At 41.8% G+C, this 20,559-nt stretch overlaps 1 protein-coding gene across 5 annotated transcripts in view; it reads left to right on the forward strand.

The window, feature by feature from the left end:
• ANKRD26 (ankyrin repeat domain containing 26) overlaps window positions 1-15,493 on the forward strand; it is a 65,030-nt gene extending 49,537 nt beyond the window's left edge. For all 5 annotated transcript variants that reach the window (XM_068932498.1, XM_068932507.1, XM_068932514.1 and 2 more), the window contains 9 exons: window positions 143-220; window positions 2,875-3,009; window positions 4,066-4,178; window positions 4,651-4,792; window positions 7,258-7,539; window positions 8,395-8,630; window positions 9,417-9,666; window positions 12,625-12,670; window positions 14,118-15,493. In XM_068932498.1, coding sequence (XP_068788599.1) covers window positions 143-220; window positions 2,875-3,009; window positions 4,066-4,178; window positions 4,651-4,792; window positions 7,258-7,539; window positions 8,395-8,630; window positions 9,417-9,666; window positions 12,625-12,670; window positions 14,118-14,266 — 1,431 coding nt within the window. In that variant the 3' untranslated portion in view covers window positions 14,267-15,493. The remainder of the gene's footprint in view (window positions 1-142; window positions 221-2,874; window positions 3,010-4,065; window positions 4,179-4,650; window positions 4,793-7,257; window positions 7,540-8,394; window positions 8,631-9,416; window positions 9,667-12,624; window positions 12,671-14,117) is intronic.
• The last annotated feature ends 5,066 nt before the right edge of the window (window positions 15,494-20,559 follow it).

Raw genomic sequence — 20,559 nt, forward strand, 5'->3', positions numbered from 1 at the left:
GGGGGAAGATAGTATAGGAGTAGGGAGATGGAGAAATGTTTATGGCATTTCTTTGTGCTAATACCTCTTCAGTGAGGTGTGAACTTCAGTCTGGAAAGTGTCAATTAGGTGCTTTTGCTTTTTTTTTTAAATGCTTCCATAGGTTCATAATCGCCTGGAGGACTTGATCACTGGCTTGCGGACAGCACCTATGCCTTCAGAGGAAGACCAAAATCAGCAGGTACATCAAAGGCTTCTGTGAATTGCTTCTTTTAGTCCTTGAATTTTGTGTGGGGGGGTAATTTTTGAAAAGTTCACATGGGCTGTGGGACACAGTTAGGCTGAAGAATGGCCTCCTGGTTTTAGGGCAAGGCAACCTGAAAAGAAAGGGCTGCAAATTTCCTAATTCCCCTGCTACTGAGTTTTACATCTGTTTGGTGATATGAAGATACTTGCATTCATCAGCACAGTTACTTTCATGTATATGATGCTTGTTGTAGACAGGAGAGATATTTGCTGTTTAAAGCTGAGAGAGGAGAATGGCCTTGGGAGATCCATGTTTTCACAGATTTGTCACAGCTTGCCAATGTGACCACATTACCTTATTTTCTCCATCTGTAAATAGGTGATGGTGCTGTCTTGCTACACAGGTAATCATTCTTTAGTGCAACAACTTGATGTGATGCTGTGCAGTGGCAGGCAGCTGGGAAACAACTCATTTCATGTATGTGTATGACCTAGCGTTTTTTTGGAACACTGGAGTATCATCACAAGAATCCGTGGTCGGAAAATGAAGGTGTTGTGTGGACAGTAAGAAGAAGAACCCGCCTGAGAGGAGAAATTGTTGATTTTCTGCCCCAAGAAAAGTCTGACCTGTTTTCGCAGCTCCTTTTCTTTCCTGTTTTTTCAGTGGCACACCTCTGTGCCTTCCATCAAGGGGAAGGTGCCACCAGGAGATTTCCATCTTACAGTCTTTTTTCTTTTTTCTTTTCTTTTTTTTTTTTTTTTTTCAATTTACCATAGGTGTTCTCATGGACTTGGACCCAGCATTTTACCTACTCTGTAAGGATCACAGAATCATAGAATCGTTTAGGTTGGATGGGACCTCTGGAGATCATCTAGTCCAACCTCCCTGTTCGAGCAGGGTCACCTAGAGCATATTGCCCAGGATCACATCCAGACGGATGTGATCCCAGGATGACTGAGAAAAATGTACACCCCAAGGATTTGTAATCTAAGCCTCTGGGTTAAGGCTTTCACAACCTTCTGAACATCAGTAGACACGTTTTTGTTATTGTTTTTTTTTTATTATAGGATACTACTCAAAGCATCTCATGAACTGACGTACTTTACACTTGAATAGAATAAGCAAGCTACATTCCACTAACGCATCCGTGATGGAAATCTTTTGTCCCTTTGAGTACAAGTATGAACAGGATTGCTGATCTGAATGAGGGGAGGGTATTTTCTCCTCACTCTGATGTGGGGAGGGTATTTCATCTGGGAACTAGAAGAATTTATACATGTTTAGTCAAGTATGTATCGTGAATGCTGGAGGATCTTTGGAAGCAATGTTCAGATGCACAGGACATTCAGTTCTGCCTATGGCTTTACAAGTTTGAACTTTGAATGCAGGTGTTAGCAGAAACTTAGCAGGTTGTGTGAAGGGTTAGACCAACCTCTTCAGGCCATCAGATGTCAGGGAAATTTTATCTGTCCTCTTATCCCCCAGAGTTGTAACCTCACCCTGTCACATGCAGAGCATTTATTCTTTCCACCAGCTGCCAATGTTCTTTGTTATGTTTCCTGAGTTGTGTTTTGCTCTCTGCATTAACTTTAACCATTAAGGGATAGAGGAGAGCCTTAGCCGTGGCTCTGTTTAAGTTACTGCTTTATGTTGCCTTTGGAAGTATCATGGAAGGACTGAGTACTGAACCAATTTAAAGGCATCATTAAACAGTTTATTGAACCGTAACAGATAATAGATTCAGATGTCGGTATAGGCGTTCCTACTATTAACGAATGAATTTGATAACAAATGAAGTAATTAACTAGTAAACATATTTATCAAACTATTTACATATATTAATATTTACATATATTCGTATGTTATGGCACAAAGAAAGGAACAGAAACAAAGTAACAGACAAAGGAAGGGTAAGTAGCTACTCTCAAAAGGGAAAAGTGATAAAAAGCAAGGAAGCTATCACTTCCGTGATTTGGACAATCACAGTCCCCTTTAACAAAGAAGCTTTGCTTCTATAGGTTGGACAATAACCGTGCAATAGGTGCACCGAAACACTCATGCAACCATGTGGAGGGAGATTTAAATCCCGGCGGGAATTCCTCGGGCGGCGTCCTGGTCCGAGGAGAGTTCTGTCACTTCAGCAGACCGGCTGTGTCTGATGAGGCGATCTTGAGGTTCGGAAGCCCGTGGTGGTTGTTTATAGCTGTGATGGAAATGGGGGTGTGGTCGTACTATTATGTGGTGGCTGTGGCAGGTTCAGGATAATTCCGGCATGTTCTCGAATGTTCTTTGACAGACAGGTGCCGTTTGCTCTGCTCCCGTGGGATTTGATGGCTAGCTGTTTCCTCCAATCACTGTCCAGTCACTAGACAGAAAACTGTTGGCCAACAGGTATACCCAGGCAGGGTCAGCCGTAGGTCAGTCTAAGAGACACCAGGTATACCCATTGAATTCAATGGGTGCCACCACAGGGAGTGACAAGTAAGGTGGCTCTCTTAGGCACAATTACTGGATTTCTGTTTTCTTAAGCAAGGTTTGTCTGGCAGCAGATCAGTACCAATGATTTGAATTGTCACATGTGGCTGAAAAGGAAGTAACTTGTGTTTCCAGCTACTTTGGTTTCTCTTTTGGTGCTGTTGTTTTCGCAGATGCAAAAGCAAAACTTGCTGTCTGTGATAGCAAAAGATTCACGCAGTATGTGGGAGGAGGAACTGAAATCAAGATCCCAACTTGAAGATCGCCTTGCTCAGCTTGACAGGGAAAAGGCTGAGCTCTTGGAACAGGTGAGCCTAGAAAATTCTCCAGGCATCTAACAAATACCCAGGAGAACAGTGTTAGTTTTTCGTCCAGTTCTTACAGTTTCAGGTTTTCATTTTAACCTCGCAATTCAGGCTCTTGTTAACTTGTGATTTGGGAGATCATATTGGAAAGAAATAAAAGCAATTGAGAATTTCTGTGAAAGCTCCGGGGTGGTTCTGTCATGGGGAGAACTCCCAGTGTTGTCTGCTGTCAGTTTAGCATATGGAGCAAGACTGAAGTTCCGCAGTTCTTTCCTTGGATTCCCTCTTGTCCTCTTCTGGCCCTCAGGGCAGGGTTGGAAATGCTTCATGTTTTTGATGAAGTGTATGGAGGAGATGCTGCTTATTTTTAGGATAGCAGGAGTTTAAAAGCCTTGTAGGAGAACAAACTGAAGGAATTTTGGCCAAATTCACTAGTTCTTGGGGAAAAAAGTGTCTGCTAATTTCCAACGAGCAGTCCTTCCTTTTTCTCCTTTTCTGTAGAGGAAAGGTGCAAGTATAAAGCCAAAACAGCTGCTAGCTCTTCTCTGGTTTGCCCTAGAAAATACCAGGAGGAAGAACAACATCTGGTTTAGTAAATATCCACAAAGATGAGATGGAGCTAATGGTACAGGCAGACAAAATGTCCAATAATTCCCTAAGAGTGAACTTACTTGAGGGCTGCTGAAGATCCCATTGAAGCTTTAAATTAAGCTGTGCTCTTCACTGTGGATACATAATCACTCCCTGCATTAGCAGAGGGACTGAGGAAGCTGTTCTCCAGTGTCTTTTCCACTGTTCTCTCCCATGAGCCCTAGTAGCAGGTGACTTTCATTTTTGGTAGAGGGCATCTATTTCTGCCCCTAAGTGTTGTCTTGTTTGATGTGAAGGTTAAAGTGCTGAATTTCATGTGGGAATTCTGTCCCCTGGAGTTCTGCAAACCTTGTTTAGCAGGTAGACATGTCCTACAACTTCTTTGTGAAGGATGCTATCTGCACATACTGCATATAGATACAATTACTGAGTTGTGTGTGTAAATTATTTTTTTTCTATTTTTGGAAGTGTGAGACTGAAAGAAAGAAAGTGAAAAAACTGATAGAATTGAAACGACCAGTAGAAGCCCGTCTGGACCAAGAAATGAAACGAAATATTGAACTGCAGAAGGAATGCAACAGGTACAGCTTTTTATTACTTGTATGAAATATCAGATAAGCTTGGAGCTGAGCTTTATTTAACTTGCCCCTGAGATCATGAGTACATAACTGTTCACAAATTCAAGCCTTGCATTAGATCTTGCAAGTGGCTTCTGTACATGAGTATGTGGTTTTAAATAGATGCAAAAGTCATTGCAAATGCAGGCTGCCCTGCAATCATCCTGGGAGGAAAAGGAAGAAGTCCCTTTTTTCTGTTTTGAGGTAAAATTTTAACCCTCCAAGACATTTGGGAGTCTAGATTTTTCTTTTTTTCATTTTTTTTTTTTGTTTTCTCTCTCTCTCTCTTTCTCTCTCTTTTTTTTTTTTGTTAGCAATTCCTGACCTATAAAGCATATTACAGATGAAGTAAGCCCTGTCCTTGCTATTTACATAAGCATATATGAAAGAAGCTGATTGTCCTTTTGCTTATTTTCCTTACTAATTTGCTGTGCAGGTTCAAGAAGCTTCTGAAAACAGTTATGAAGAAACTGAGAGTGTATGAGATGCGGGAGAGTGAGTCCCAGTTTAGTTCCCAAGGAGAAATGAAGAACAGGTACTCTGAAATGGTCAATGAAGTCAGTAGACTAAGAACAAAGGTGAGCTTTTTTTTTTTTTTTTTTTTTTTACTTCTTTCTGTGTTGTTAATTATCCATTGGCTGTATATCAGTGTGAACTGACTTCTTCACATTTCATCTTTAGTAGTAGAAGACGATAATGAATGCCAATGTAGTTATCACTGTGGGTAAAAATGACACCTTCGTGTGCAGGGCAGTCTCTGTGAAGACAGATAAAGGGCAAGCTGGTGCGTAAAGGGAGGGTGAACCAGGAGCCAAGGGCTGCAGCAAGGCAGGTGAGGGCCTCAGCCTCCCTGCCTGGGGCAGAGTCTCAAAGGACAGAATCACAGAACGGTTGAGGTTGGGAGGGACCTCTGGAGATCATCTAGTCTAACCCCCCTGCTCAGGCGGGGTCACCTAGAGCATATTGCCTATGACCCTATCCAGACAGCTTTTGAATATCTGCAAGGATGGAGATGCCACCACCTCTCTGGGCAGCCTGTGAACCTGAGCAAGAAGAGCAGAGCAGGTCCGGTGACGGCAAGCAGAGTTAGCCAAGAGTCCCAGGGCAGTGCTTAGGGATGCGCAGTCAGGCCAGGAAGTCAAGTCCCTGTGTCAGGGTCAGGGTTGAGAGCAAAATGGCCAGGCACAAGCCTGGCCACAGGATAGCTCAGGCAGAAACCAACGGCAAGAGCCTAACTTCAAAGCAGCTCCTGAGCAAAGGGGGCTGAGTCCCTGCTGTGACCTCTTGCAGTTCTTCCAGTACAGCTGCACTAAGTCAGCCCTGTATAGAGTCAGGCAAACTGCTGTGTTTGGGACTCTGGCAGCATCTTCTAGGTCTGATGGATGAATTCCTTCTCTCGAAGAATGGTAAATAGAACCGTCATAAGTCTGACAACTGTGTGAAGTTGCTTTGTTCAAGATCATTTCTTGTGCCCGTGTCTTGTGCCTTCTGTGCCCTAAATTGTGTCATTGCTTCTAAGAGTAGGAGGCACCAATGTGATGCAGAAGTTTTCTTACCTTACTGTTCACTAGTGCCTGTTTCAGCCCGTCTTTCCAAGTCTTAGGCACCTGGAAAAGGAATTCCAAGAAGTGATTTTGAATTTGCTTTGGCTATCTTGTTCTCATAAATATAGGCATTTTTCATCAGTAGCATGTAACCTTTATCTACCTTCTTCCTAATCATTTAAGTTCAGATTTGTTATTATTAAAGCACTGTGTTTCAGAGCTAAGTTAGTTTTATAAGATACTACAGAATCCCAGAATGGTTGAGGTTGGAAGGGACCTCTGGAGATCATCCAGTCCAACCCCCCTGCTCAAGCAGGGTCCTCTAGAGCATATTGCCCAGGATCGCATCTAGGCGGGTTTTGACTCTCCAGGGAAGGAGACTCCGCAACCTCTTGCAGTGCTCAGTCACCCTCACAGGAAAGACTTTTTTCCTCATGTTCAGATGGAACCTCCTGTGTTTCAGTTTGTGCCCGTTGCCTCTTGTCCTGTCGCTGGGCACCAGTGAGAAGAGCCTGGCCCTGTCCTTTCGACACCCTCCCTTCAGCTACTTGTACACATTGATGAGATCGCCTCTCAGTCTTCTCCAGGCTCAACAGGCCAAGCTCTCTCAGCCTTTCTACATTGTTGTAGAATGACTCAAGTGCCTTTGTGGTGGTGCATTTTTAGTAATGAAGCTAGTAGCATTTTTGTGGCTTCAGTGCTGTTAGAACAGTTACTTCTGAATGGCGGGGTTTATGTTTAGGCAACTGAAGAATTCATCTAAAATTTCTGCTATTGGTTGGTCTTTGAAGTGTTTACTATGCTGTCTTTTCTTTATTTATTTATTTATTTTACAAAAGGCAAGGACATGAGTGTATGTTCAAAACATAGAAAAGGTACATTTATGAAGAGAGGAAGACAGTTTTCTTTGATCTTTGGCACCTCTTGAAAATGTGGTATTTCCTAAAAAATTTTGAAAACAATCTACCACTTTGATCTAGAGGGAATAAGCCTTCTTTCTTCACTTGAAAAGTTACCTTCTGAAGTGCTGTCTTTGAGGCTATCAGCGTAATGGAAAAAAGAATGTGTGTTGCAAGTTCTGTATTGAAGCTTTGACTCTGACAAACATGTGAAGAAGTCCCTAAAACATGATGTGATGTTTCTGATGAAAGGAGAAGGTGGCTAGGTATATGTGTATTTGATTTTCTGTGAGCATATGAGGAACTCATTAAAGAAAAAGCCCTGGTACTTTTCCACTTGTCCACATAGGTGAATTGCTGCTAGTTTGTACTGTCTAGGTGAAGTACTTCTTGGTTTGTGAACTGCTGCAAAAGAACTAAGAAAGGATGGAAATCCAAGCAGTGCTATCAGAAATCATTTAAAAGATGTGCTTTCATTTGATTTAAATACTAAGTCAGCAGATGACAACTACAAGTCTCTTGATGGAGACACTGCATGGATTTTCACAGGACTGAGTAACTTTAATCTCTGTGTTTTTTTTTTTTTTTCCCTGTCTACAGGTTGGTGAACTTTCCCAACAGCTGGAAATAGAGTCTAAAAAATCCATGCAACTAGAAGCAAGAAATCAGGATCTAGGAGAAGAGTTGTCTTCTATGCGTGGGAATCAGGAAAAACTGGAGAAGAGCAAATGCCAGCTGAAAGAAGAGGTGTCTAACCTCAAACGTCGTTTAGAAACTAATATAGTGGATCACAACCAGATAGAACAATATAAAAAAGAGATTGAAGACAGAGCTGGACAAGAGCTAAGACACAAACTACAAGAAGTTAACCTCTTTCTGCAGGTAAATGTATTTATCACTAATGTCTGTAGTCCACATTATGTGACTTCATTGTTGTTGCCACCTTTTAATATTTTATCTTAGGTATCTGGTTCTCTCTGTTAGTGCTATACTTATGTCTTTCGTGAAGAAAAATGGGAGAAGGGAAAACGGTTGCACAAAAGTGCTTTCGTGTTTGTGTACGTGCGGTATGTGTGTATGAAAAATTAGGCATGCTCTTTGATTACCTTCCAGTGGTGTCTGCAGGTCCTTGAGTCAAAGGCCTGCAGATCTTTGCCCAAGGCAGGTATCAGTTTTTGCTGTTCTCTGGAGGAATCACCATCTTGTCTTTTTGTTCTGGCTGTTTATTGTGAGGAATTGGCATTATTTTGTGTTATCCCCTTGGCTGCAGAATTGAGTTCAGGGAAATGACAGGTAGCACAGGAGAGCATGGAGGCATGGGTTCTTTTTGTCTTCAGAAAGTTGCTGAATGGCCATTGCAACTCAGAGTTTGCACGGCCAGACATACGGGTGCTGCTTTGTCATTCTGCAGGGGAAAGTGCTCAGAAAAGAAGTCACTGAAGTTGCTTTCCTTTTTTGGGAGGTTCTTGTAATTTCAGTGAGGAATTATTTTGTTTATGCCATGTCCTACAGGGATAGTGCCCTTTCAGAAATAGCTTTGATCAATAACAGAGCTACGGGTAGTTTTCTTTCAGACCTTGAAAATGAAATAATACGGTAGTTTGCTTTCTTCCTTGTTTGTTGATGGTAGGGAGGGGGCACAGTTGCCTCCCTGAGTAAGGTTGTGCCGTTTAAACAGGGTGTGTGAAATTGATCCCTTTTCCTTTCTGGTTGTTGAAATTGCGTTATGTGCTTCAGACGCAGGCAGCCTCCCAGGACAGATTAGAACAAATAAGAGCCAGTCATCATGCTTCATTGAGAAACCAGCTAAAGCAGAGAATTAGAGATCTGGAATCAGAATTGGATAGAATAAAAAATATGCAGCAAGACAGTATTTTTCAAAAAGAATCCACACAGGCAGAAGTGGGAAAGTACAAAGAACTCTATTTGGAAGAAGTAAAAATTAGAAGATGCCTGGCAAATAAATTGGAAAGGTAAGTAAGTCTACGTGTGTTTTTTTGTTTTGTTTTTTTTTGAATAAGTAATAGCATACTACTTTTTCGTCATGAATTTTCCTCCTAAAATCCCTCTTCTGCGTCTCGTCAGTATGCTGGTTGTTCATAAATATGCCATCTTAGACTTACAAAGTCACCTAAGACCCTCCCCTATATTTAGGACTGTCTTCCTTTCTCTTTGGTGTTCCAGCAGTAACATAATGGATCATGCCGTTGCAGAGGATTTCTGAAGTTATCTGTGTATTTACTCGTCGGCCATCTGGCCAATCTATAATAGCCTACTCTTCTTCTATATACAGTGGAAAAGAAATTTCATGTCCTAACCTGTTGTCCTACAGCTATAAATGCTTGAATAAGGATAAGCCCTTCAAAGAACAGAAGTTGATTCTGTGGAGCAAAAAGAATCTCTTTGGCTTCTGTTTTAGCAGCATATCCTTGGTTTGAATTTACATTGGGGAGTGGAGGATAGCCCAGAGTGATTACTGTTCAGAAAAACGTCATAGAAGTAGATGGTATTGATTGTTTTGAAGTTCTGATCCTGAAATGCCCTAAGTATTGGTGACTATTGTGGCTCCCTACAGGTAGTCTGACTTCTTGGAAATAGGCTCTTCAAAAACTCCAGATCAAATTAGGTTCTTATTTTGGACGCTCATAACCCCTTCCATTTACAGAAGTCCAATCTCCATCTGAGGTCTGAGACCTGGAGAATAAGTTTGTGAAAGCATTACCAAAAATACTTCATGCATGCTTCTGAATTTTTCACAGAGCTAATGAGAGACTATCAGAAGCCAATGCTAAACTCCTTCACGAGCGCCATAGAAGCAGATCTTTAATCGCAAGCAGCATTGTAAGTGGAGGAGGTCTGTCTGCAAGCCCAGTTGTGTATTCAGCTCAGCTGGGACATCTTGGCAACAATTTGGCACTGAATAGAAGCCTTAGTCTTGGAGGAAGCTTCATGAGCTCAGCTGGGAACGCTTTGTCATCAAGGAACAGAGTTGAAGCCTATGTGGCTAAGGTAAGTGTGTGTTTGGTTTTTTGTTTTGTTTTGTTTTGACACTACTTTTTATTCTACTACTAAAGAATATCAGTAAGCAAGATTATGCTCTTTAACTGAAAAACAGCATCTGTTTTTAGTTCCAAAACATGCAGTCTAATCTTCTAAAACAACTGCTCATCATCCAAATAATTTATGTGGGATAGGGGCAAAGTATTTTAGTCACCTGGGTTGTGCAAAATTCAAGAGTGCTCACAGACCAAAAATTATTTGCATCTAAGTAATGATTTTTATAACTATATTCTTTTAAAAGAGAAAATGTGATAAAGAATGCTGCTGCATGGGAAGCTCCCAGATGACATATTTATTACATTTTAACTTACAATATTTGATCATAGAAATTCTCTAGATTAAAAGTATGTAACCTATTTTAAATTGATAACTTTATCATGAGCGTAAAAGCCCAGCAGAGGCCTTCATTCAGGATACCTTTTACTTCCTCACTGATCTACATTTTAGTGCCTTCTTCACTGGAAAGTGAAGTTCTAGTACATTAATACCAACAAATGGATGCTTCAAAAAAAAAAAAAAAGATGTAAGTGCAATTGCTTAACTTCTCGCTATATAGTGTAGTGAATGATTTATGCTATGCCTAGGACACGTTTCTTTTTAGGACTTCCTGCTATATATTATTCATTTGATCTTCCTTTTCACAGATGAATACTGTGTAGTTGCACAGGTAAATTTGACAATTACTTAGAAAGTCCTCTCAGCTCTAGTTTAGCAGCAATGCTGCAACCTCGAAAATGCTTCTTATCAAAGTGTGCTCCATAATTAGCAGTCTATGTGATAGCATGTTCCTCACAGAATGGTAGCATCATATCATAAGATTTGGGAGCCACGTGTCAATAGTTGAACAAGCAAGTACATAATTCTTCACAAAATGCTGTGATCTCTTCCCTTCTTTGTACAGAGCGGAGGTGTGGACAAGCTCTCTCTGTTTTATTCCCCTCTTTATTCTGTTGTTGACAGAACATGAGAAGTATTCAGGCACCTCTAATTCTAACTCAGTGCTGTGGTAACGTCCACATACCAAGGATCCTGTTTAAATGCCTACTGCACCTGATTTTAAACAAACACACACGTAACAGACACAGCAGTGCAAGTAATGAGCAGCAGCGGCAGTTGCAGAGATGAATTTTTTTGGATATCTGTGAATGCTTGTTTCAGATGAGAGAGGAGAATGAACGTTAGAGGAGAATAAAACTTGGGAGGCAGCCAGTACTGTCCCCTCAGCAGGGGCTGTTCTGTATGCAAGCAGTGGAAAGCAGGCAAAATGCAAGGATTACTGACAATTGCAGTCAATAACCTATGTAAAATAGGTTTATAACTAACCTGCAGCACTTCATTAGTCAAAAATGTGTGTTGTGAAAGCCTTATGACTGGGTTTAAATTCAGTTCTTTCATCAATGGAGGTTATAGTCCTCAAGATCATATCTTTCCTGGCTCTTGATTCATCTTCTAGAAACTAGTGTCTCACCTTCCCCCCCCGCCCCCCCTTTGCCCCCCACTCACTCCTCCTTCCTCAGACCTGGATAAAAGCACAAAGATGTTAAAGGCATGAGTGAGAAGAAAACACAATCTTTTTCATCTGTTGATAGATTTGCACTGGTTGGGGAGGTCTCTGTGGACTGTCTCATCAGTGTGAAGGCTCCAGAAACCAGGGAAAATGGTTTCTTCCAGCACCTTAACTACTACTGCTTCTCTTAGGATTGGTCCTGTTTTTATGAGTCATCTTTTGGTCTGGGCATTTTGTTTTCCTACTTCATTCTGTCACCAATTTCTCCCTTTATCTGTTAGGCTCCTTTCTTTCCAGGCTTTTGCTGTTTCTCCCACCTGTTTGTAAATAGAGGCCTGGGGATTTGGGACTCCTGTTTTTTTTCCTTGGTTCCTTCGGCTCCTGACTCCCCTCCTACAGCCATGAAGGCAGAGACTATCACTCTGTTTGAAAAAGACTATTGCAGACTAATGCAACAAAGCATCCCCGAGCAGGCCCCTGCTCAAAGCAGGCTCATGCACAGCAGGGCCAGGGCCAGGCAGACTTTGAGCATCTCTGAGGATGGAGACTCCAGCACCTCTCTGTCTGGGCACTAACAGGCCCTGAGCAGCCTCACCTGCCCCCCCCCCCACCCTTATACTGAGAGGGAGTTTCTTCTGTTTCAGTGTGTGCCCATTCCTCTTGTCCTTTCACCATTTACCGCTGAGAAGGGTCTGGCTCTGTTGTCTTTACTCCCTGCCTCCTAACATATCTTTGCACGCTGTAAGATCTCCCCAGAGCCTTCTCTTCTTCATGCTAAACAATCTTGGCTCTCCCAGCCTCCCCACATAGGTCAGGTTCTCCAAGGTCCTCATCATCTTCATGGCCCTAATGTTTGCTAATTATATAAGCCTGGAAGATGTATACTGTCTGTTTTGACAGTCACTTCTGTGTGTCACAGATTTTTTTCTGTGCTGTGGAATATGTCAGTCTTGCAGCAGCTGCTGTTGCAACTGTTCTCTCAGGAAGCTGCAGAAGCAGGTCTCAACTGAGGTTGGCCCAGCGTATGGCATTGATGTGCATTTCAGCTCTGAGGTTGGTCCAGTGTATGGCATTTATGCGTGTTTCAGCTAAATAGACATTCTACTCATGTATTTGAGGCTAGAGTATAACCTTACATTGTTATAAATTCCTTGTGCTTTTTTTCTATATTTTTTAAAAGTCCAATTATGAACCAGCTGGTGAGTTACGGATTGTTCTGTGATATGGTTGTTGTTGATCAGCAATTAGAGTGCAACACCCCAGATGACCAAGAATTTCTCATCAAAAAATTCAAATCTCAAACCTAGATGTTTTCAGGCTGGGTTTTAAAATGCTTTAGAGGCTAATATTGGAAATATGTAAATATTGAAATGTTAACTGTATTTTATATATAATTCTAGGTACGGCAGGAACTGGATGAAAAAATCACTAAAGAACTTGAACAAGGTAATTTGTTAGAATATGTTCCAATTTAATTTTAGTTCCAGTTTAGTTCTAGTTCACATTTTCTTTCCAAGATTTTCAATTTAGAGTTTTTATGTGGAAACTTCCTGGTAACCAAAATATTTGTACAGAATATTTTGCAGTTGCCTTCAAAACAAAACCAAACCAAAAAAACCCCAAAAAAACAAACAGAAAGAAAACCAACCCCTCTTCCCCACAGAGATATACTTGATTTAAGCTGAAGTCACTTTTCGCTACAATTAATCCTCAATCAGAAACACTGAACACAAAAGAAGCCCTGCATTAAGATTTGTATATACTTCAGCAAACACTTCTCCTCCCATATGCATAGATTGCATTCCATGCTAAAGCACGCCACATACATTCTCTGGTGTTACAGTTCTTGATGTATGCTAAGTGTCTCATTTATTGCTTGTATTTGTTGTTTATACATTGCAGTCTTTTGAGGGTAAGCCAGAAAAATACAAATTGGTGGCAAAAGATATATCTCTTTTTAGAAAAAAAATCGCCAGGTGTCCATAGAATAATTCCACCTCTTCATGGTAATTGTTCCTCCAGAGTTGTGGCTTTGCAGTGACTGGGCCTGTTTCAAAGCAGGTAGCCCCTGAGAGCAATCCCTTCTGTTCTAGTACTCGTCAATTCTCCAGCAAGTGGTCAGCTGTTGCTTTATAGCTCTTTGCATTTGCTTAGGACACAAATCCATTGCATTGAATCAGTTCACATTTTTAATATAATTACATGCTGACTAGGAATAATATTATTTATTTGGTTTTGAGACTTTGTGTGAATATGGTGGCTGGAGAAAGACAGCAAATGTTTGTGTGGTGGTTTTTGTTTTGCTTTGTTTTTCTGTTTTCATTCAATATGTACTTCCACGGAAGGAAGACTGTTTTGACAGGGAATTTATACAGATGCCCATCAGAGAAGGATATATTAATAGTATGCTGGGAGACTTGTCTTGACTGCGGTACAAAAGTATTTGCCTCTTCAAAGGCCGATTATTTTTGGATTTTATCACAGAAAATGGAGAAGCTGGTTTAAAGTCTAGTATCCCAAAAAAGAACTGGTGGGAACTTTTAAGGAAAATGGAAACTTGAATGCAAAGAGGTCTGCAGGGTGCTAAATTTACCACTGGTATAAGCAGAAGTCATTTTTGTTTCCTGAAGACTTGGGTGTAGCCTCTGGAATTTCTTTCACTAGCTTTTGCAATGTTGTTGACTAATAATCAAACATGAAAAATCATATGTGTTTCTTTGTGCCTGTCCTGCTGATAGTTTGTTTTCTTTGGATGCTCTTAAATCTCTCTCCAGATCTTTACCCTGTCTAGTTACCCACTTTTTTCCAATGACTTATTTGGCCCAGTCTACTGCAGAACTGTAGAACTAATGCATGGAATCTTCTTCCCCCCGCCCCCCCCTCACCCCCCCAGCCACTGCTGAACTTGAAACTGGATCTGCTGGAGCTCCTCCCATGGTATCTACTGATGGATCTTCAAAAAATGTTAATGCAGACCAGGATCCACTTTCCAGGGCAATACAGGAATACCGTGACGTTTTAACCAAAAATTATTTGATTTGAACAAATACTAGGGAAAAGCTGTGCAAATTATATTGTTTACTTAGCATGGTAATGGTTTTCCATTAGATGGTTCAGATGTGAAAAATTTTTATTGCCGTTTGAATATAAACTCTAACTGTATTAAATGGATGTCAAGCACACTGCACTTGTCTGTAAAGAATATCACAGGGATATATAGTTTGTTTATTTTGCACTCACAATAAGAACCATATCCAGTTTTGTGACTAGCAGATTGACTCATCTTGATTCTTGAGTTCAACAGAATTGCTGAAATGTCTCTTATTAGAGCAGATGCATTTTCTTGCTCCATTCATGTTATGTGTTTTAACCAAAGCATTCCCTTTGTTCTTTTTTTAAATTCTTTTCATTTTATGTGAGTTTAAGGCTTCTGGTGTTATTTTGATACTTAGCACGTTATTTAATCTGTTTTAGGCCTGCTCCTTCTGTACTGATATAGTGAATATTTATGTTGATTAACTGAAAGTTTTACCAGCGTTCAAGCTGGAGAATAGGGCATTTTACGTTGCTCTGGCTTTTATGTACTTCAGGTTAAAAAGTACTGTTAGCTTATAGCAGTGCCAAGAAAGTTGATTTGTCATCTTTTTAGTCTATTTTTTCAGTATCCTAGGTTGATTTTTATATTGTATAATGCTGCGGCTTTAGACATTTGTAGTCGCTAGATCAACATCTATGATGCACCTGAAACACTTCATATAGGAAAAAGGAATGTTAATACGTCAACCTTCAGTTTCCTCAGTATTTTCCAAAATTTATGTCACAGGATAGCTAGGTTTTTTGTTGCTGCCGTAGCGGATGGTGATGTGATGGCTGTAACCCTGGTGAAGGGCAGTGCCGTGAGGCGTTTGCATCAGTGACGCATAGGCAGTTTGAGTTACCTCAGGGATTTATGCACTGTTACTGAAGGTCAGTATTTGTCATTTCATGTCTCTCAAAGTTGTTAGTGATCAGAAGATGCTAAAACAGAGGAAGTAAATTCCAGAAAGTTAAGAATGGTTATACTGAATTGAATGCAGACTGAAAATATTTGCTTTTCCCTTCCAATTCAAGGACTTAAGTTACCAGACTCTGAGGAAAAGCAGCAAATGCTGCCATGATTCTCTGCTGCTTTTTTTGTAGGAGTACAGAGTATCATCTACACAAAACTGTTGCATTTAATTCAAAATATTCTGTTCCAACTTTATATTTAATAAACTTTGTATTCTAATACTTCTGTTTTGTTGTATCCTGTTCCTATCTTTGCTTTCTCCTCTCCCCTACATATGACTGTCCCCTCTTAGTGCCTCTGCTCGTCTCTTTTATGGAGTAGTACGTGTTGCATTGCTGCCAAATGGTGAATGCTGGTGGAAGCTGGGCCTGTTGCTGCATTTGAGGGCAAGGGCTGCGTTTAGCAACTGACATAATAACAGTTATGAACTCCTGTTATGAGGGGAACAGATAGAAAATCTAGTCAGTTCACTAACTTCAAAGTTTGTTGGGGGCAGGGAGGGGTTCCTTGTACACTAGTGAGGAACCTGTTGTCAAAAATGAGTGGCTGGTTCTTGCTGCTTGTTACAAACAGCCCCAGATACCCTGAAAGTGTATCCATTATCATGTTATGCAGCAGTACAAGGGGTCACAATTTACCCCTGTAAAAGAGCCATATCCTGCGCTACAAAGGAAGAATCCATTCTTTGTTTAGGTACCTCTCTCTCATAATTTCTGTCTAAGCCTCTGGACCAGTTACCTGGTGTCTTGGTGCTTGATGGTGTATTATTGGGATGTAGTAGGTATGTTTTGAGATTTTTTTTTTCATTCTATTCATACAACACAAGCGCTACAGGCAAGTTGCATATGAAGAAGGGAATTTGGGCTTGTTACTGCACACCAATGTCTTTGTTCTTTGCACTCCACAACAAGGGATTTGGCTCTGTCAGATGAAGAATGCCTTTTTTGTGCAATGCTGAAAGACATTACACTTTGCACAAGCAAATGCGTCATGTGATGAAAACACAAGTGAAGAACTGTGTCCCACCAAAGAACCACATCTCTTCAACTCTCCCTGTTCAGGGACATTTTTCTGTAATACACATTTCAGTTGCTTCCATATCCATCACAAATTCACCTCAAGTGCAGGAAACTTTTCAAATGTTTTTCAAGTTCCAAGGTAGCTTAGCACTGACCTGAGAGGTTAAACCAGGGTGGAAGAACATTGCCTTCACTAGGTCTTCCCAAAAAGGAGCTGCTTCATTTTTCATAATTTGGCAAATATTCTTGTCCTTAAGACCATATATCTACTTGTTCATGGTATGCCAGTCTACCTATGAATTGGCAGTGTCTTTTACTGTCACCATTCTCCTTTGTTTCACTACAAAGAAAGGTATTCTGCTTGTCACTTCTTTCCAGCTGTCAGGGCCAGATCTAATGAAGGGAAGCTGGCAGTGATAAGGCAGATCCACAGATCCAGGGTCAGGATCAGGACCAGTGATCCCCACACTGGTTTGTGGTCAAGCCCACAGATCAGCGACTCTGGATCAAGGCAATGTGGGGCCAGGCACGGGTATGGCTGAGACAGAGCTGCAGGCAGGTACACCATGCCAGAGCTCAGGCAGGGGCTGAAGGCCCGGGGCTGAGCTGCAGTGGAGCTCCTGGGCCCAGGGGCAGAGGGTTGGGGGAGGCCTTGGGTGAGGCGGCTCAGGGCCAGTAAGGCCTTTAATGCCCTCAGGCCCTTGACAGCCAGCACTGCTTTCCTTGGGGAAAAGTGCATATGAGAAACAAGAAATCCCCTCCATTTCCCTCTTCTCCGCAGCAGTGCCCTCAGGCAGGAAAGGGACACCTCTGTGCCTGCGAGGCAAGGGCAGGGAGAGCCAGGGTAGTGGCTCCCTGCACTAGCACTTGATGCCCACCTTCTGGGCCAGAAGGCACAGCAGCACATGTCTGCTGTCTCTAGCCATGGCCAATCTCTCACTTTTCCAAGGAAGCTGGGGTGGGGGGGGAAAAAAAAAAAAAAACCAAACTGCTGAAACCAACTGATGTATTTTGCGGGGGGGGGGGGGGGGAACGCTCTTTTCTTCTGCTCACTGCTGACATGAGGCATAGTTTCATTATAATGCTGGACCAACAATGAACTGGCTTTGAGTTCTCAGCTCCACCTACTTGCCAAGTAGCCAGGCATTCCTGCAATAAACCTAATTTCTTATTGCCAGGAAATCTCCTGTTTAGGTGCAGTCTCTTCCATAACAGGAGCAAGCACATCTTCAGCTGCATTAGGACCCTTGTTCTTCCTTCTGTTTGGAAGAGGCCAGGAGCCAACAGGAGAGGCTCTCTGGGTCTGCCTATAGACATAGGGGTTACTGCCTGGGGCTTGGGACACATGATGGGATGCTGAGGAAGAGCATTCTGGGATTGCACAAAGCTTATTATGGGGCATTGAAGGGCAGAAGCAAAGGCAGAGACAGGGAAGGGATCAGGGTGATTTGGGGAGGCGCAAGCATGGGAAAATAAAGAGGGATGAGGGGCTAAAAGGGGCCAGTCGCATATAAACTGGGCTGCTGGTCAGTACGCTTGCCTGGCCATGCCCTGTACCTGATGGGTGCCATCTGTCCCATTTTCTCGCTAAGCTCCCTTTCTAACTCTTTTCCTGGGTGTGGGGCTCTGCGTGTGTGTCTGGAGGGCTAAGTGCCAGCAACTGGGGTCAGCCCTTGGGCGAGCAGGCCCTTGTGTCTGCGTCGGCAGCGACCGGGGTGAGTGAGGGAACGCGAGTGAGCGTGTGATCACTAGCGACCATCGGGCCGGACGAGCCAGCGAGTAGGTGAAGTGGCTGGGGAGCCAGGAGGTTGTGTGTCTGGGAGTGAAACAACTGGAAAACACTGTGAAACCTTTCACCTTTAATACCCCTCAGAGCTGACAAGATGACCTTTGGCTGGTGTAATTTTATACTCCTTCTGGCTGTCTAGTATCTGTTAACTGAATGTTGCTGTTTGCTTACTAACATTTTTAACTTCTGAAACAGATTCTTCAAGTGCACTGCTTTGCTTAAACAGCTGTGTGAAGGACTCTTAATCTGCTTTTAATTATGGTGTCTCCTGAAACTCTTCAGCCTCCTCCACACTGCTATTTAAGGCAGCAGCCTGCCCAATCTTACTCCTCTAAATCTGCCGTGGTGAAATGTAGTTCCCTCTTACTAGTACAATGAGATGGATGATTTTAGATTATGCATTTATATGAAAAAATTACTTTCCTCAGCAGCAAAAGCAATTACTATGGCATCTTTCCAGATCTTACGAACTGGCTTTTTAGCAGATGTGCTCTAAACAGCCACACTTGCCTGTGATTAGTTTGACATCTTTTTTTCAACCTGGAAGGGCCCATCTGCCTTGAACGGAGGTTGACAGACCAGGCTTTCGGTCAGCTTCTTCTTGCTTAGAAACTCTAGCCCTACTTTATCCCCTTTTCTTATGAGCCTTTCAAACATGTCCCTTTTTTTTTAGTAAAGCAAGTTAGAGAAGACCATGAAAATCAACATTACAATAGATTTCTTTTAAATGACAGTCAGAAGCAGGCCAGCAGAACATACAGGTGCTGAGAGGTATCACTACAAAGGGACAAACTGCTGGTCTCTGCAGCCCCTTTTAATCTGCTGGCCATACTACAACTGTGCGTGTATGTCAATGTCACAATCCCTCCCTCACACTGTAAACACAAAATCTTAAAACTAATTTTTCTTACTCTTCCCACTTTCATCTCTTCTAATAGCTGTAGAATTGAAAGGTATAGATTCTATACTCCTTAATCTTTAACTTAGAAAAGACCTGTAGGAGAAGAGATTCATAATCTTGCAAACTAGTAAGCCTCAACTAGCCAGGCTCAACAGGAGCGAATTTTGGGTTTCAGCATCGCTCTGGACACCTCTGTGTACTGAGAAAGGGGTATTAACAGTAGGGCAGTATGGCAATTCCCTTTCACCCAAGGGTGATTCTGCAAGTGTCTGCTACGAAGTCACATTCTGGCTGCTTTTGCTGGTGATACTCAGAAAAAGACAAACAGAATCAAATCCAAAACTACTGACATACATGATGTGGTTATACAGCATCATACACATCTTTCTTACCCCACTCATAAAACGGTGCCACTTCCAAATTGATGCCTGGCTTTCCTGCTGCCTTCTGCATGGGCTGGACTGCTGAAAAATCAGAAGTTACAGTATAAAAGTCATAATGACTGAACTGACGTTATAAACTATGCAAGATGCTAACCTAGAACCTCCTCCCCTCACCCAAATAATGATCACTTAAATTATAATGATAGCTAACTATACAAAATATTTTAATTGTTCTTTTTCTCTTCAGAGACTGTTTCCAGTTGTAATTGAATGTATGTATGTGAGCTGTGAACCAGTCTTGAAAATAAAGAGTGCAATTCCAGAGTGTAATCCTATCTCATTATAGCTAAACTTAAGAATCTTAACCCTGCCTTTTCAGAGACCTTGAGCATTTGCACTTCCTCAGTTTTAGCTGCAATTAGGTCTGGGGCTTGTATCCAGGATGAGTTTAAGACAAGCAGTAGAAGAAATATGGCAGAAAGTGAGAAGACTGTTTCTGTTCACTTGATGAAGTGAACACTTTCTCAGATTTTGTGCTTGCAGTTTAATCATGGAAATCATTATGTGCTTTTACTGCTAATGATCTGATTGTTAGGAGAAAGGTGGGCCCCAGTCCTATTGACTGTTTACATCTTAATGTCCTCTGCTTTTGAAATTCACTTCCAAACTAGCTGAAGTCCTATTGTGCAGCATTTCCTCTGCAGCACCACACATTTTCAATCAGCGTCAGCTCCTTACCATAACTGCTTCCTGCCTTGGCTTCTGTTTAGCACTGCAACTCACTGCAAAACTGAACTCCCATCAGTTACGTAGAGATGAAATGGTATGTAGGTGGCAGCTAGTAAGAACTATTTTCTGCATCATGAGCAGAGCTGAAGATGGAAATCATACAAGTGAGATTTCTCAAACATCTGAGCACAAAAATTATAGAAAGTATTGGGGGGAGAGGGGGAGGAACCTTCTATGTGACGCTCCAGTGTCTTAAAACATTTGAGTAGAGAATGTTTTCTCATAATTTCTCCGTATGCGTCATATGACACGCACAGTAACCACATCTATGTTAAACAGAACTTAAGCCTATGATCAGCACTCCTGTAAAAACCCAACTTTGCCAATATTTAACAGGTTCCTATCCTGATTCCTTCTACTTTTTGATGGATTTCACTACTTTAAAACCCTGGTTCTTGCAATTCTC

This window comes from Struthio camelus, chromosome 1 (assembly GCF_040807025.1).
Source record: "Struthio camelus isolate bStrCam1 chromosome 1, bStrCam1.hap1, whole genome shotgun sequence".
In the NCBI taxonomy this organism is placed as follows: Eukaryota; Metazoa; Chordata; class Aves; order Struthioniformes; family Struthionidae; genus Struthio; species Struthio camelus.